The sequence below is a fragment of the Chlorocebus sabaeus genome, chromosome 20 (assembly GCF_047675955.1).
Source record: "Chlorocebus sabaeus isolate Y175 chromosome 20, mChlSab1.0.hap1, whole genome shotgun sequence".
NCBI classification, from domain to species: Eukaryota; Metazoa; Chordata; class Mammalia; order Primates; family Cercopithecidae; genus Chlorocebus; species Chlorocebus sabaeus.
In genome coordinates, this window is record NC_132923.1 from 42,099,431 (window position 1) to 42,113,486 (window position 14,056).

The 14,056-nt window shown below is 35.8% G+C and overlaps 1 protein-coding gene across 1 annotated transcript in view; it reads right to left on the reverse strand.

Annotated features, from left to right (window-relative positions):
* Positions 1 to 6,583: 6,583 nt before the first annotated feature.
* Positions 6,584 to 14,056, reverse strand: part of ABCD3 (ATP binding cassette subfamily D member 3) — a 100,194-nt gene continuing 92,721 nt past the window's right edge. Inside the window, exons 21-23 of the mRNA XM_007977901.3 lie at positions 12,837 to 12,941; positions 10,061 to 10,117; positions 6,584 to 8,199 (exon numbers count right to left, since the gene is read on the reverse strand). Of these exons, the coding sequence (XP_007976092.2) occupies positions 8,122 to 8,199; positions 10,061 to 10,117; positions 12,837 to 12,941 (240 nt within the window). The 3' untranslated portion in view covers positions 6,584 to 8,121. The remainder of the gene's footprint in view (positions 8,200 to 10,060; positions 10,118 to 12,836; positions 12,942 to 14,056) is intronic.

The following is a 14,056-nucleotide window of genomic DNA, read 5'->3' on the forward strand; positions in this document are numbered from 1 at the left end:
ATCTGGAACTACGTTTCCCAGAGTCACGGTCCCTGTATGGTTCTAGATTATAGTTAACCAAAAGAGATATTTTCACAAGATTTGTACAGGAGAAGTGAAGCAGCAGCCATTTGGTCATCATGGTTAGAGGTGGCGAGAGACAAATGCAGGGACGCTCCCGGATTCTAGCTTACCGTGGCTCTCCCTGACTCTGTGACTAGCTGTTTCTAACTCATTTCTCATTCTGCTGACCAGTAGGGACACCAGGCCCCGCACTGGATCTAGAGCAATCTTCCACCAGCTCTCCTTCACCAGCTCTCTCTCTCTCTGGGAGTCCAAGGAGGAAATGACCATATTCTTCTGTGGGGATCCACAAAGGCTTCAAAGAAGAGTTGGATGTGAATGAAGGAATGATCCTTCCTTCTACAGTCCCGCTGACTTCCAGAGAAGAGCACCCAATGGGAGCATGAGGACCAAAAGGCTGCTCAGCGCCGGCCAGTGCACGCACCAGGAGCCTCCTGTCGAGCCCTTCACCGTTTAGCGCAACTTCCTACTCCAGAGCCACGAGACTTCATGACTTCCCATACACGAGGCCCCATAGTGGTACAAAGAGAAGTACAGAGTCCACGGACACAGTAGCAGTATTTTTCTTCATTTCTCTAACACGTGATTTTTAAATTTAGGCTTCCTTTCCACCAGATGACAGAAACTATCCAAAGCTATTTGGTGACTCCCTCTGGATTACCTACCTTTCCACTGGAGTTGTGTTCAAGTGCACATCCCGTCACCACTGTAACTGCCCTCTAGATCCCTCCACTTCCCCTCTAACCTCTCCCTTCAGCTTGGGAAGTCTTTTTCAAGTCTAAGAGTGGCAGGCTGGGGTGGGGAAGCCTCTGTCCTACTCGTTGCCATGTTCTCTTTTAAATCTGTGGTCTATGCACTAGTCCTGCTGTTCACACTGTCCTGAACCGCAGGAGACTCCACTTTTCTCTGCTTTCAGCTGCCATATCCATCCCTTCCAGAGACAGTGATCACAGAACTGCTGAGCTAACTAAATTGGAAAAAGGGTCAAGGATCAAAAGACAGACCTGGGAAAAAAACATAGATGGATATTTCTTTCTTTTTTTCTTTCTTTTTTTTTTTTGAGACAGAGTTCCACTCTGTTGCCGAGACTGGAGTGCAGTGGAGGGATCTTGGCTCAGTGCAACCTCCGCCTCCCAGGTTCAAGCAATTCCCTGCCTCAGCCTCCTGAGTAGCTGGGACTACAGGCATATGCCACCGTGCTCGACTTTTTTGTAAAAAAAAAAAAAAAAAAAAAAAAGGGTTTCACCATGTTGGCCAGGCTGGTCTTGAACTTCTGACCTCAAATGATCCGCCAGCCTCGGCCTCCCAAAGTGCTGGGATTACGGGTGTGAACCACTAAGCATGGCCATAGATGGACATTTCAAAGGACACCATTTCACCATTCCAACTAATGAAAAGATTTAAAAATCATTCACATTAAAGTGTCAATGATTCATAATATTTTATCAACAGTCACATTCTTAAAATGAAAAAAAAAAAAAAAAGTAAGAGAGTAAAGGTAGAATTTTACTCATCAGCTATTGTGAGGGGATTTGGTGGGAAGGTGGAGGAATCTTTTTTCTCCTAAATCCAGACACATGCTGGTTTGCCATTCTGTAGCAGACCCCTGTGCCTTTCTGACATCCCCCTCATCCTGCTACACTTTACTCCATGCCTGGGGGCCCAATTGTCCATATTTATTTTTAATATTCTTTTTTTAAGCCAGACTATTTCCTTTTAAAGAAAAGCTATCTGCATGGTGGCAAAGATTAAATCTTGTGTGCATATCTGATTCTCTGAAGAAATTTTGTTCATTTTCTTGAATGCATCCAAACCATTGCTTTATTCCATTTAGTTTAATCCGATGGTTCTCAAAGCAGCATTTGTGTCACCTGAGAACTTGGTAGCCATGTAAATTCTTGACCTTGACTGGAGACTTACCGAATTAGCAATCAATGTTTTAACAAGAAGCCCTTCAAGTGATTCTAATGCCCACTGAAGTTTGAGAACCACTGGCTTGATCTATTAATGACTGCAATCAGCAATATGTGTTTACTATTTACTGCAGAGAGGCTGGAAATAGCCACAGACCCAAATGGTGCTTCTCAGGCCTTGGAGAAATCAGAATGCAACCTGCTCTGAAGCCAAAATGAATTAAGAATACATAGAGCATAGACAAGATTCTCCATCTGTAGACTGTACACTCCCTATAAAGTTGGTTATATATGAGCCTGTTAGGATTTTTCCAGTTGCAAGGAACAGAAACTCAAGACAATTTAAGCAAAAATGGGAGACCTATTTTTTTTAGGTGAGCTCATTGGTCTAAGATCTTTAGCCCCTTTTCACTTAAATCCTATGATTACACATTATTAAAGTATCAATAATTAATACTTTAAAATCACTGTATTTCTGGGTGAAATGAAAATTAATAATCCAGCAATTTTGAAACCGAGAAGCTGAAATTCATCTTGAATATATACAATTTAACAAATCTTAAAAATAGGGATCTAAAGGAGTTTTAAGAAAACATTTTTTGACATGACAATCTTTATCCAGCCTGATTTTCAAAAACCAACCAAAAAACTACGCTCCATTTGCAAAGCAATTTGTCTTCTCCAAGCATATTTCAGGCTGGAGAATAAGAGATGTAACAGACACTCAGAGGGGCAGGAAATGCTTTTTCCCTTGCATATATTAACGTCATTTGGGACGGGAAGCGTCCTTTACAACTACGATTGTGGCGCCATCTTGAGTTCCTGAGAAGGATAGACGACTGAAATGCTCACAGACTGGATTATAAAAGAACTGAAGGAATTGTAAATAAAATCCAAAAGACCCGTAAATGATTAAGAATGAAGGAACATGAAACGGAAGCCTGAATAAATGAACCCAAAGAATACTCTGCAGATTTCTGCAACTCCATCTGTGATGGCCTCTCTAGTCCATAGCCATAACTCCCACCCCAGATCCTGCTACTTCAACTGTGGTCTGGGACAACAGCTTTAGCATCACTTGAAAACTAGTTAAAAATCGAGATTCTTGGGTCCAATCCCAGAGCTAATGAATGATGATCTGCATTTTCCAGGTAGTTTTTATGCACACTGAAGTCTAAGAAACTGCTCTCTATACCTTCCTTCACAAAGAGGGTAGGGGAGGTGGGATGGAAAAGGGAGACAGACACCCCACCAATGGATAGGACTGCACAGTCCTGAGAAGATGTATTAAATATCAGCAAGTTATGAATCCAAGCCATAAGAAAAGGCAGAGTCGTGATCATATTAAAAATACTACACGTTTTTCAAAGACAATACTTTGAGGACCTCTGTCTTAATCCACAGCTTACTAAAGACCAAAAGCTTTCTTGCCTTGATTCCACTGATCATGCTCCTTGCTTCTACCAACTCAGCAAGACTGTAATTTTTTCTAGATCTCACCAAGGAGCTTTCCTCTTCCTGGATTCCCACTGCATTCTCCCCACTTCCTTATTACACTCTTCTAACTCTTACTATTGTACAAAACGGTTGTCCACCCATTGTAGCCCCTTTTCTGGATTGTCATTTCCTTGGCAAGAACCATACTTATGCATTTGAATTCACTCGTTTGTCCAGTAATTTATTCTAGTACTAAGCACCTACTACATGCCTGACACTATAGATTTGATTAAAATATGAAACATATAATCCCAACTTTTGTGGAGCTTATGTATTTGTAGAGTCAAAAGTCAATTACAATAGAACATAAATATTATGTTAGGTAAAGTAGGGTGTTTTGGGGAACTTACCTGGAGCCACCTAACTTGGGCCTGGAAGGGTTACCTACAATCTCAGCTGCAGGACACAGGGTTAACCAGGCAAGGTGGGCAGAAGTACAAAGTGTTCCAGGAAGAGGGCATGCCAGCATCATTAAAACATAATCTTGGTCATAGATAATGCCAAAAATAAATGTGTTTGACAAAATTTGGAGTTTTGTATTGCCTCAAGCATTCCAGTCAGTCACTTGGCAAACTGACTGGCTAATTAGAGTTGCACCAGTTATCTTTTTGAGAGAGAGAGATAGCTTTCAAAGTATTGCCTATAACTATTTTTGTTTAGAATAACTGCTACTTTTGAAAAGCATTTTCAAACCCAGACCCCAGAGCTTGCTATTCCACTCTAAGAACTAGCAAAAAGAGCTTTACCTGAGTTAACAGAAATTTCAAAGAAATTAAACATCATGGAATTAAACTTGGAAGCTGAACCCTCTGTTAAGTCAGGAATGGTCTGTAAGTAACACTCTAAAAATTGGGGTTGTCTATTTTCCCTTATTATGTCAGTTTCTATGATTGAGCCTATGCTATCAGGTATATACAAATTAAGAAATGTTATACTGTTTGACTGACCTTTATCATTGTGAAGTGTCCCTCTTCATTTCAGAAATACTCACTGTCTTAAAGTCTAATTTGTCTGATATTAGAATATTTATCTAATAAAAGATTCATATCCAGAATACAGAATATCTGCAATAACAGAACATTATTTGAAAGAGGGCCCAGAGACTAAATAGGCACCTTAAAAAAAAGAGGACATCTAGATAGCCAATAAACATTAAACGAGTTCAACCTCATTAGTTATCAGGGAAATGCAAAATGAAACCACAATGATGGCTGAACATACATTAAGTAAAAACAAAAATTTTAAAAAAAGACTTGGGAATATCAAGTCTTTGCAAGGACTAGGAAGACCAGAATTCTTCCACACTTATGGTGGCAGTGTAAAAACTGAACAACTTTGGCAGTGCCAAAGCTGAACACATTCCATTCCAGAAATGCACACACATGTGCACCCAAAGACATGCATAAGAATATTTCTAGGAAGTGTTCCTAACAGGTCCAAACAGAAAACAACACAATGCCCATCAATGGGAAGAGGAATAAATAGCCTATTCACATACAGATGCTGCCGGTCTTACAATGGAGCTGCATCCCAATAAACTCACAGTAAGTCAAAAATACGTTAAGTCAAAAAATGCACTTGACATCCAGGTAAACCCATCATAAAGCTGAAAACTTCTAAGCTGAACCCTCTGTTAAGTCAGGGATGGTCTGCAATTAACCATTACACAGCAATAAAAGTGAAGGAACTATTGTGACACTTACCATGGATCAATCAGCCTCACAATACTGAGGGAAAGAAGTCATACACAAAAGGGTATCTAATATATATAAAGTCCAAAAACAGGCAAAACCAATTTATGTGATAGAAGTCAGGAGCTAATCATTGGAAGAGAACAAGAAGGAGCCTTTAGTGCTGTAACAATGTTCTATTTCATTTGGTGTTTGGGTGTGGTTACGAGTGTGTACACTTTCTTAAAAATTCAGAGCCTAAATTTATCGTTTTTGTACATATACTACATTTAAAAATGATTTAACTATATGAGGGGATGTGGCAGGAAAAAAGGTGGTAGGAAATGTCTAAAATTGATAAACCAAGAAATAGCTATGAAGGCATATTGTTTTTAAAAATGAGATGCAATTACACCAACTAGAAGAGTTTAAAATCATTGTTCCTAAGGTTTGAAGGGGATTGCTTTTCAGTTGTTTTGGCACTTTCTTAAAGTGACATGCATATGCTATGTATATGGAAATGGTCGGAACATTCCAATTCTTCACAAAGGGAAAATCACTAACGTAGGTTTAAAAAAAAGAGACAGCTTCCTGCAGCTAACAATGTCAAAGTCCATCTGTTAGAAGAAAATTCATTCTGCTTCTCAGCACAAATTACGATTTTAAACACCAAGTTTAAAAGTTAAAACTTTACATAAGGTAATGACAGATGCTATCGTATCACCGGTTTTAAGCCAAATGTTAATCATTCAGAAAGGGGGGAAAGAGACAAATGCTAGATACATTTTATTCTATTAATGCAAAACAAACTACCATCGCTGTTTCACACTTTCTCATTACATAAAAACTTGTTATGAGAACACAGTGATATGTCTTGGTATGCAGCGTGGTGCTCATGGATGAAAGTTCTTATTCTTTGCTTTATTCTTCGGATTAAACTACCATTTCCCAGTGTGGTTTCTGGAAGGTGTTCATAGGAATTACGTAGAAAAAGATGTTCCGCGGTCAATCACATTTTGGAACCAATGGATTTCTTTATTGTGGGTCTTCTAAGAACCACCATTACGTAATGTGATTCTCCAGAAGGATCTTCCTTTATGCCTCAAATGCTGAGGCACTATAATACTTGTTACGTAAAAAAGAAAAGAATTAAGAAAAAAAGCCCAAATTGTTGTTTTGATGGCAAGAATCGTAACAAAAGCAATTATAAGGCAGCTAGGAGAATACTTCTACAAGTAGGTTTGAGGTAATCCAGAAATCTGAAAATCTGAAACTTCCCCATGCCTTAAAATATTTTCCAAGAGGAACAGGATCTTCTAAAGTCTCCTGGATGTTTGGCAGCATTTGTCAGGTACACAGATTTTACGGAACTTTTCTAACAGAGAAATTCATTCAATTAAAGACCACACTTGACAAAACTTTAAAAAACAGACACTGTGCTAAAAGCATTTTCTGAATTTATTTTTGTGTTTTTCAAGTCAAGACTAAACTATGTATGTTTTCAAGTCAAGGCTGAATTATAAATGAACTTCTCAGTATTTAGATACCAGAATAAAAAGAACAAGCAAAGGTTGTATAGGATATCTGAGTTTTGTTTTCTTTTTTTTTTTTTAATCTGTACAGAAAATAAGTATACAAGTTTGCTAAACAGAAGTGGTAAAAACTGAATGTTATGTATTATGGAATTCAGTACATCAGTTTACTTCGGTAGCCAGTGATTGTTATAGTTAATTCTGCAAAAAAACAAAACCAGTTATGCAGAAACAAGAGTATAAAATGCCCCTTTCAGAAGCTCAGTTTGAGAAACTGATTTCATATCTAGCTTATTGATTATACTCAGTTTCAGTTCTCCCTGGGTAAATAATACATAAAGTCATTAATGATGGTTTGATGAACTGAAATCTTCTTCTCTTAGGATCGTTCAACATAATAACCCAAATATTAAAAAGTTATTCAAGATTCACAGAGATAAAACAGTGCCTTGGAAACATAATTCATCCATGTATATATAATAATTTTAGAACATACTTTTTAAACATAAAATCATAGTCAAAGACAGTGATAGCATTGCACACTCAGTGCATTACTTCATGTAGTGCCTTCCTATGGCTCATCTGGAGTTTAATATCAAATAACCACCACACTTCTAATAAATGGGCTTCTAACACACACAAATTTGTCTAATTCTTTAAAAAATCTAAAACTCCCATAAGACCTTGAGCCTGGCATGTTAAGGACTTTGTGTTTTAATATCCCAAACATTGGGAAATTAGTGTGATACATGGTAACCCCTCCTTGTAAGCAAGACTGCACATATACTTTAAACAACTCAATACTGCAGACTGAGAGGGGTACATTTATCATTTAGTTAAGGAAAATCAAAATGGCTTTCCTGGAGTTAAACGTACTCCAAGACACACACAAGGAATGAGTATTACTGTGGCAGCTAAAGAAATCTGCCACTGTGTAATAAATGCTGTTATGCAATGATGTTATACATTTAAATAATACATTATGATTTGTTTCCAACTACCATGGGGCACAGGAAAATGAAACTGAAGACTACCTGGCTAGAACAGGACAAATGATAACCTGGTTTTAAATAGGGTTCTTCATTGAAGGAAAAGATAGAGCCATAAAAGTCCAATTAGCTGACTTCAAATGGTTTACATCCCAGGATGAATCAGGTTACAGTGATTGAAGCCCAATTTAATTTAGGCAGGTTTTTAACCACAAGAATAAGGACATTCTTAGTACATATTAATAATTAAACCAACATATACACAATTAGCAATATCCTATATAATATTAAATGTTTTAACAACCTGTTCTCCATTATTCTATATCTAGTTAATTTGTTGCTTTGTTTTTTTTCTTTAAAAAAAAACCAAGCTCAACTTTATTTTACAATGTACTTTGCATTTCTAAGTGTATTCTGTAATTATTTCATTGAAGCAGGTATAGTTCTCCAGATTTCTCTAAGAGCCAAACTCAACTGTATCTTCTGTTATCTGTTTGAATTCATAGTTGCCTCTGCCATCCATATGCAGGTAGTACTATGGGAAAGAAGGGGGAAAAAAGTCAGTAACTAAGAGTGAAGTCAGTACTGTCCTTTATGAAAAGTAAAATACAGACTTCCTCATTATTTTAAGGGAGCTAAATCTATAAGCATCCCACAAATTAGAATGCTTCCTTAACTCCATGACCAAGAATCTCAGCTACCAGTAGGTTAAACTGTGCTAAATGCAGGACTGTTCCATATGTCAGTCAGTATTGCTTCCTGTAGCCTGATTTCCTAACCAGCTCGGAATCTCTAGCTTAAGGCTTTTTATTTGTTTTCAATTTAGTAGAGGGGAAAAAGAGCTATAAAAAGTGCCTATATATCCTAACCTCTGAAGACACAACAGCAGTTACAAAGCCTTCTGTTTTTATTTAGTGGCTTATTTTCAGAAAGCTTTCTGAGTTTCCATTTTCTGTATTACTATTTCTTAGCTACCCTGGCCCCTCTCATTCTAGTTGTGTTCCCCTCCTTCACATGATCACTGGCCTGATGATTATTTTGCTACTTGTCTATACCTCCAAAAGAAGAGGAAGGTGAAACCCAGATGCTCTCAATTCCTCTCAATGTCCTATGGCTATAAAATTTATGAACTTCTGAGAAAACACAAAGGCTTGGCTATATTTTAAAGGGCTTTCATTTCTAGTTATTCAATTTCTTGTTCAGCTCATGAAAAACTGACAAATTATAATATGCAATAAAATAATAAAAGCTATCTTAAAAGTCATACAGTTATATACAATTTCATTGAATTTTATTAAGTACTTTCATATAGGCTACCTGTCTAATTTTCATGGTAAGCTAAGAGATAGGCAGGTAAGGATCAATAACTTCATTATACAAAGGAAGTAACTGAGGCTAGAAACACTGGTGCCTGAACCCAGGCTCTCCAACTTCAAATCCTATGCTCTTCATTTTATCACTTGTAGACTATCATCTACATCCTAAAGCTCTTGAAGGTAAAGACTGTAATTAATTTGCATCCCTTATGACACTTAGCTCAGTATCTGGCAAAAAAAAAAAGGGTCCTTAATCAGGTTATGTGTTTTGTGTAGCAAGATACCCTTACCATTATTCCAATTTTTCTCAAACCCTTGCTTTTACCTAAAATTTCTATATCATTTAGGAAGAAAAAAAGGAAAAAGGAAGGAAAGAAGAGAAGAAAGGAAAGAGGGAAGGGGGAAAGACAGAAAGGAAAGAAGAAAAGAAAGGAAGGAAGAAAGGAAGGGAGGGAGGGAGGAGGAAAGAAAATAGAGAATTAAACTGGGTTTACTCCAGGTTTTGAGCATTTTACATTAAAAGTTGAAAAGAACTGCCATAGTGAGAATGGCACTACTGAAGCAACAGAACAAGTAACACACGTGCACCAATGTAAGCCTCACTTGAATATCTTTGTAAATTATAGTCACTACCTAATGAATCCTATTTACTACAGTGCATTGATAAACATAGCTGACATTACTCAATCTTCCCCCTTGTAGTCCTGACCTCAATTAAAAATGCCCCTAAATTTTTTGCCATCTAATTCTTCTTAAGACTTTTTCTCCTCTGTCACTTCTGGATAAGAAAAGTTTACTTCACCATATTTGTGATAAGACTATGCAAAGTTTAGTCAGTTACTATTAACAGGTAAGAGTCACTTATAAAACTGGAGAAAAAATGTTACACCATTGCTTTCAAAACCGACAACTACAATATTTAAGAAAATCCTATTTTATAAAACAAATAAAGCCACCTTTTCTCCTTAAGACATATGTTTAAGGGAATACAAACCATAAAATTTAAAACCATATTCACCAGAATTCTTATTTTAAAGAAAATAAAATTTCGCTGTACCATTCAATGAAAGAAATACAAACCTCATGATGTTTCCAAAGAGATTTCCTATGAGACACAGTGAAGAGAGTGATGCCGACCTAATACAAAGAAAATGATTTAGGTTTAATCAAAACAGAGTCACAAATTAAACTAGTCCATGTACTTTAAGCTGTTAAGAGGACTGTCTTCAGTGATTAAAGTTAAAAAGCAATGTCAATGAGAAAAAAATTACAACTGATGCCAAATGTTTACAGCAATGGAAAACACTGGCCATCAACCACATAATAAAAACTACCAGGTACTGGGATTAAGTGCATTATTCTGTTTTGGGCAAATAGCATGTCTCCTATTTTATTGTGAAAAATATATGAGAGGAATATGAGAAGGATAAAAATAGCCAAAGGTCAAAATCAGGAAAAATTAAATCAGAGTTTAAATATCTTTTGTTAGCTTAGGCAAAGTTTTACCCAGTGAACTTGCTACAAAATTATGAAAAATGTTTTGAATTTAAGCACTTTCTGGATTTCAGATTGTGAATACGTATTTATAGATCTGTACTTCAGATTTTCAAAAACAAAACAAAACAGAACAAAAACATTAATAGATAACAGCTGTAGTTGCTCTAGATCAGTGGTTCTCAACCAAGGCGGGGAGGTTGGTGATATCTGTCCCTTGGGGGGACATCTGGCAATGACTGGAGGCATTTTTATTGTCACAACTGAAAGTACTACTGGCATCTAATGGGTAGAGGCCAAGGATGCTTTCTAAACATCCTCCAGTGCACAGCAACCCCCAGCCCTGCCCAACCAGGAATTACCAGTCAAAAGGTCAATAGTGCCAAGACCGAGAAACCCCACTCTGGGTCACTGTTCCTCCAAGTGGATCACTCAAGGCTGGCAAATGCATGCTTAGGGCATCTGGGACATTTTTACCATGGTTTCTTAATTTCATTTTCATTTTGATGATAATTTTTAAAAGATCATTATAAGTATATTCTGGGTCATTTTTACCATGAGATTGAAGTTCCTAAGTTTGTATTTACACCTCTGATTGCCAAAGTGATATAACATAAAACTTCTAATGTGTTTGGCTGCACTTTAAAAAGGAACTTAAATTGGTTAGGAATTGCATAATAAAATAAACATATTATCAGTATTAATAAAACATATATTTCAACCATACCACACTTTTCTGATTTTTCAAAGCTCATTTCAGATATTATTTCTCTGTTCATGATTCTACAATAGTTGGATTAGATATCTACTTAATGCACACATTCTTTATATGAGGATATAAAAAATATATGAAGTATATAAGTCAAAATAAAAAGCAAAATGCAAAATAATAAAATTTGAACCTCAGATTCTATCTTTCCTTAATTAAATCCCAAACCACTGGTTTAGCTTCATCTAAATGGTATCATAGGTGTCTTTAATGTTGCAAATTTGAAACTGTATTTGTTTTGTCTGTATTTAATGTGTAACTTTATATTAAGTTTGTAGCTGTAAAAGAGCTCTAGGCTTAAGGAGTTCACGCCTCATTTCATGTTTATACATGTTTAAGTGCTATCATAGTAATTTAAATTATCAATGAGGCCCTATATGAATTTTCTTTTAAATGGAACTGATGTTTTACAGAATTTATACAGTCTTCTGTGGCGACTTAAAGCCTATACCTAGGGCATAAGAGGAAATCACGTGATCAAAATTACCAGCAAAGAGCCGCTATGTTATTAAGTGCAGACTACATGGTTTTATGTATATGAGAATACCATAAACATCTCTAATACCTATGAAATTTGAAAACCAACATGAACAAATGTATAATTATATATTACCAAGGCAAATTCAGAATAGAAAGTAAATCATTAACAAGATAAAATCAGTAGTTAAAATCTTTCTACAAAGAATACCAAATTTATTCTTTTATCATCACACCAGTGCTTCTTAAACTTTAATGTGCATTTGAATCATCTTAGAATTTTGTTAAAATGCAGATTCTGGTTTAGCAGGGCTTAATAGTAGGAATTCACACTGTATATACTCAATATGACCTTTATTATTTATTGAGAACTCCCAAAGAACGAATACAAAATGTTAAAAATCCTCATCTACCTCATTTACTTATATAGAAACTATAAAATGGCTAGGATATACTACATTTGTTCCAAAATTTAACCACAGTATAGATGTTGGTAACAATTTCTCAAAGAAAGAAAAAAAAGAAAGAAAACTGATACTACTGAATAATTACTTAAAGAATGGAACCAGTAAAGACAGCCTCAGACTTGGCTACTAAAAGCAGCTTTGGTAAAATAGTGCTCAGGCTAGAAAATAAAACGAATAAATTAAAAATTGCCAAATAATTATTGTTGAGTCTTATTCATTTAAAAAAACCCCTAATTTTAGATAAAGTTAATGGAACAAATTAAGAAAAGGGCAATTTATTAACTCTGAGTATAAGTAATGAGGTAAAGGGGAATAGATTTAAATATGTTGTTTTATATCACATTAATATATTAATGCTAATATATATGAGCATTACTATGTTAATGAGATATAAAACAACATATTTAATATTAATGAGATATAAAACAACATATTTAAATCTATTTCTATATAGAGAGATTATATACAGAATTGTATTTATAATTATTTTTCTTTTACTGATATGTTTTAAATCTTTATTAAAACAAGAAATCTTTTGGTAGAAATTGTGTTACTTTTTGACTTGGAATCTTCTCTTTGGACAGATTTGGACACAGTTTACACTAGGAAAGAGGCCATGGCTCCTCAAACTGAGCACCTGCACTCTTACCTTTCGACAATGACTGTAAATGTAGCCTTCCACGTCGACACTAACTGCACTTGTGCATTCGTCCAAAATGGCAAACTGGGGTTTATGATAAAATAATCTTGCCATCTGAAGCATAAAAAAAATTTTTTTGTGTAAAACACAGGCAGAGACCTAAAATTAATAAGCCGAAACAAACTTAAGTTAAATATGCATTTGCAGTCTTGTAAATCAAAAGTATAAAAATTATTCTAATTCAAAGTATCTACTTCCCAGAAATAGAAACAATATAAACATAACTGTTTTCACTGTCATCCTGAACAAAGGGAAAAATGTACTTCATGGGAAATATTAATTGCTCAGAGTAAAACACAAAGCTTAAGGCTGATGAGAGAAGGAGTTTCAAACTAGTATTAAACTCACTAAACAAATAAGATTACAGAATACATATTTTAACCAAATCTCAGAATTCAGACTAGATGACTCTGATGCAAAAAGGTCTCTATTTTAAATATTTTATTGCTTAAGTAATGGTACCAATTAGTATTCTCACCAATAATTTTTTATTGTACCTGTTTTATATCCCCATTGTCAGTTCTGGTTGTGCTCATTTTTTTAAGCCTTTGCTAATTTTATAAATGAAAATTAACATCAAAATTATAGCATATATTTCTTTGACTATCAGGAATGATGAACATTTTCCCACATTTTTGTTCCCATGTATTTTCTGGGGACTGTTTATTCTGATCTTTTGTGTAACAGATATTCCAATTTTTGTCATCTGCCCCCTGAAAAGATCTCCATGTTTAAGACCAGTGGGGCACTCTTCTATCCTTAAATTATCTTCTCTGCAACATTCTCCTTAGAAGACACTCCATCCTTCTTGAGAAAGTGATACTGAAACCATGCGCCTAAGTTTCCTCCCACTTCTGAGGATCCTTTCTCAGTTTCTTTTCTAGCACTTTCTCCTCCACTTGACCATTAAATACAGGAGCTCCTTAGGGCTAATTTCTAGGTCTCCTTCTCTTTTTCCTGTATTCTATCTCTCAGTGATCTCATCCAATCTTCTGATTTCAAATAGTATTTACATTCTATAAACTTGCAATATGCATCTCTCACTCACACTTCTCTATTTCCAGATATATAAAAATTTCGGCCAGGCACAGTGGCTCACGCCTATAATCCCAGCACTTTGTGAGGCTGTGGCAGGAGCATTGCTAGAGATCAGGAGTTTGAAACCAGCC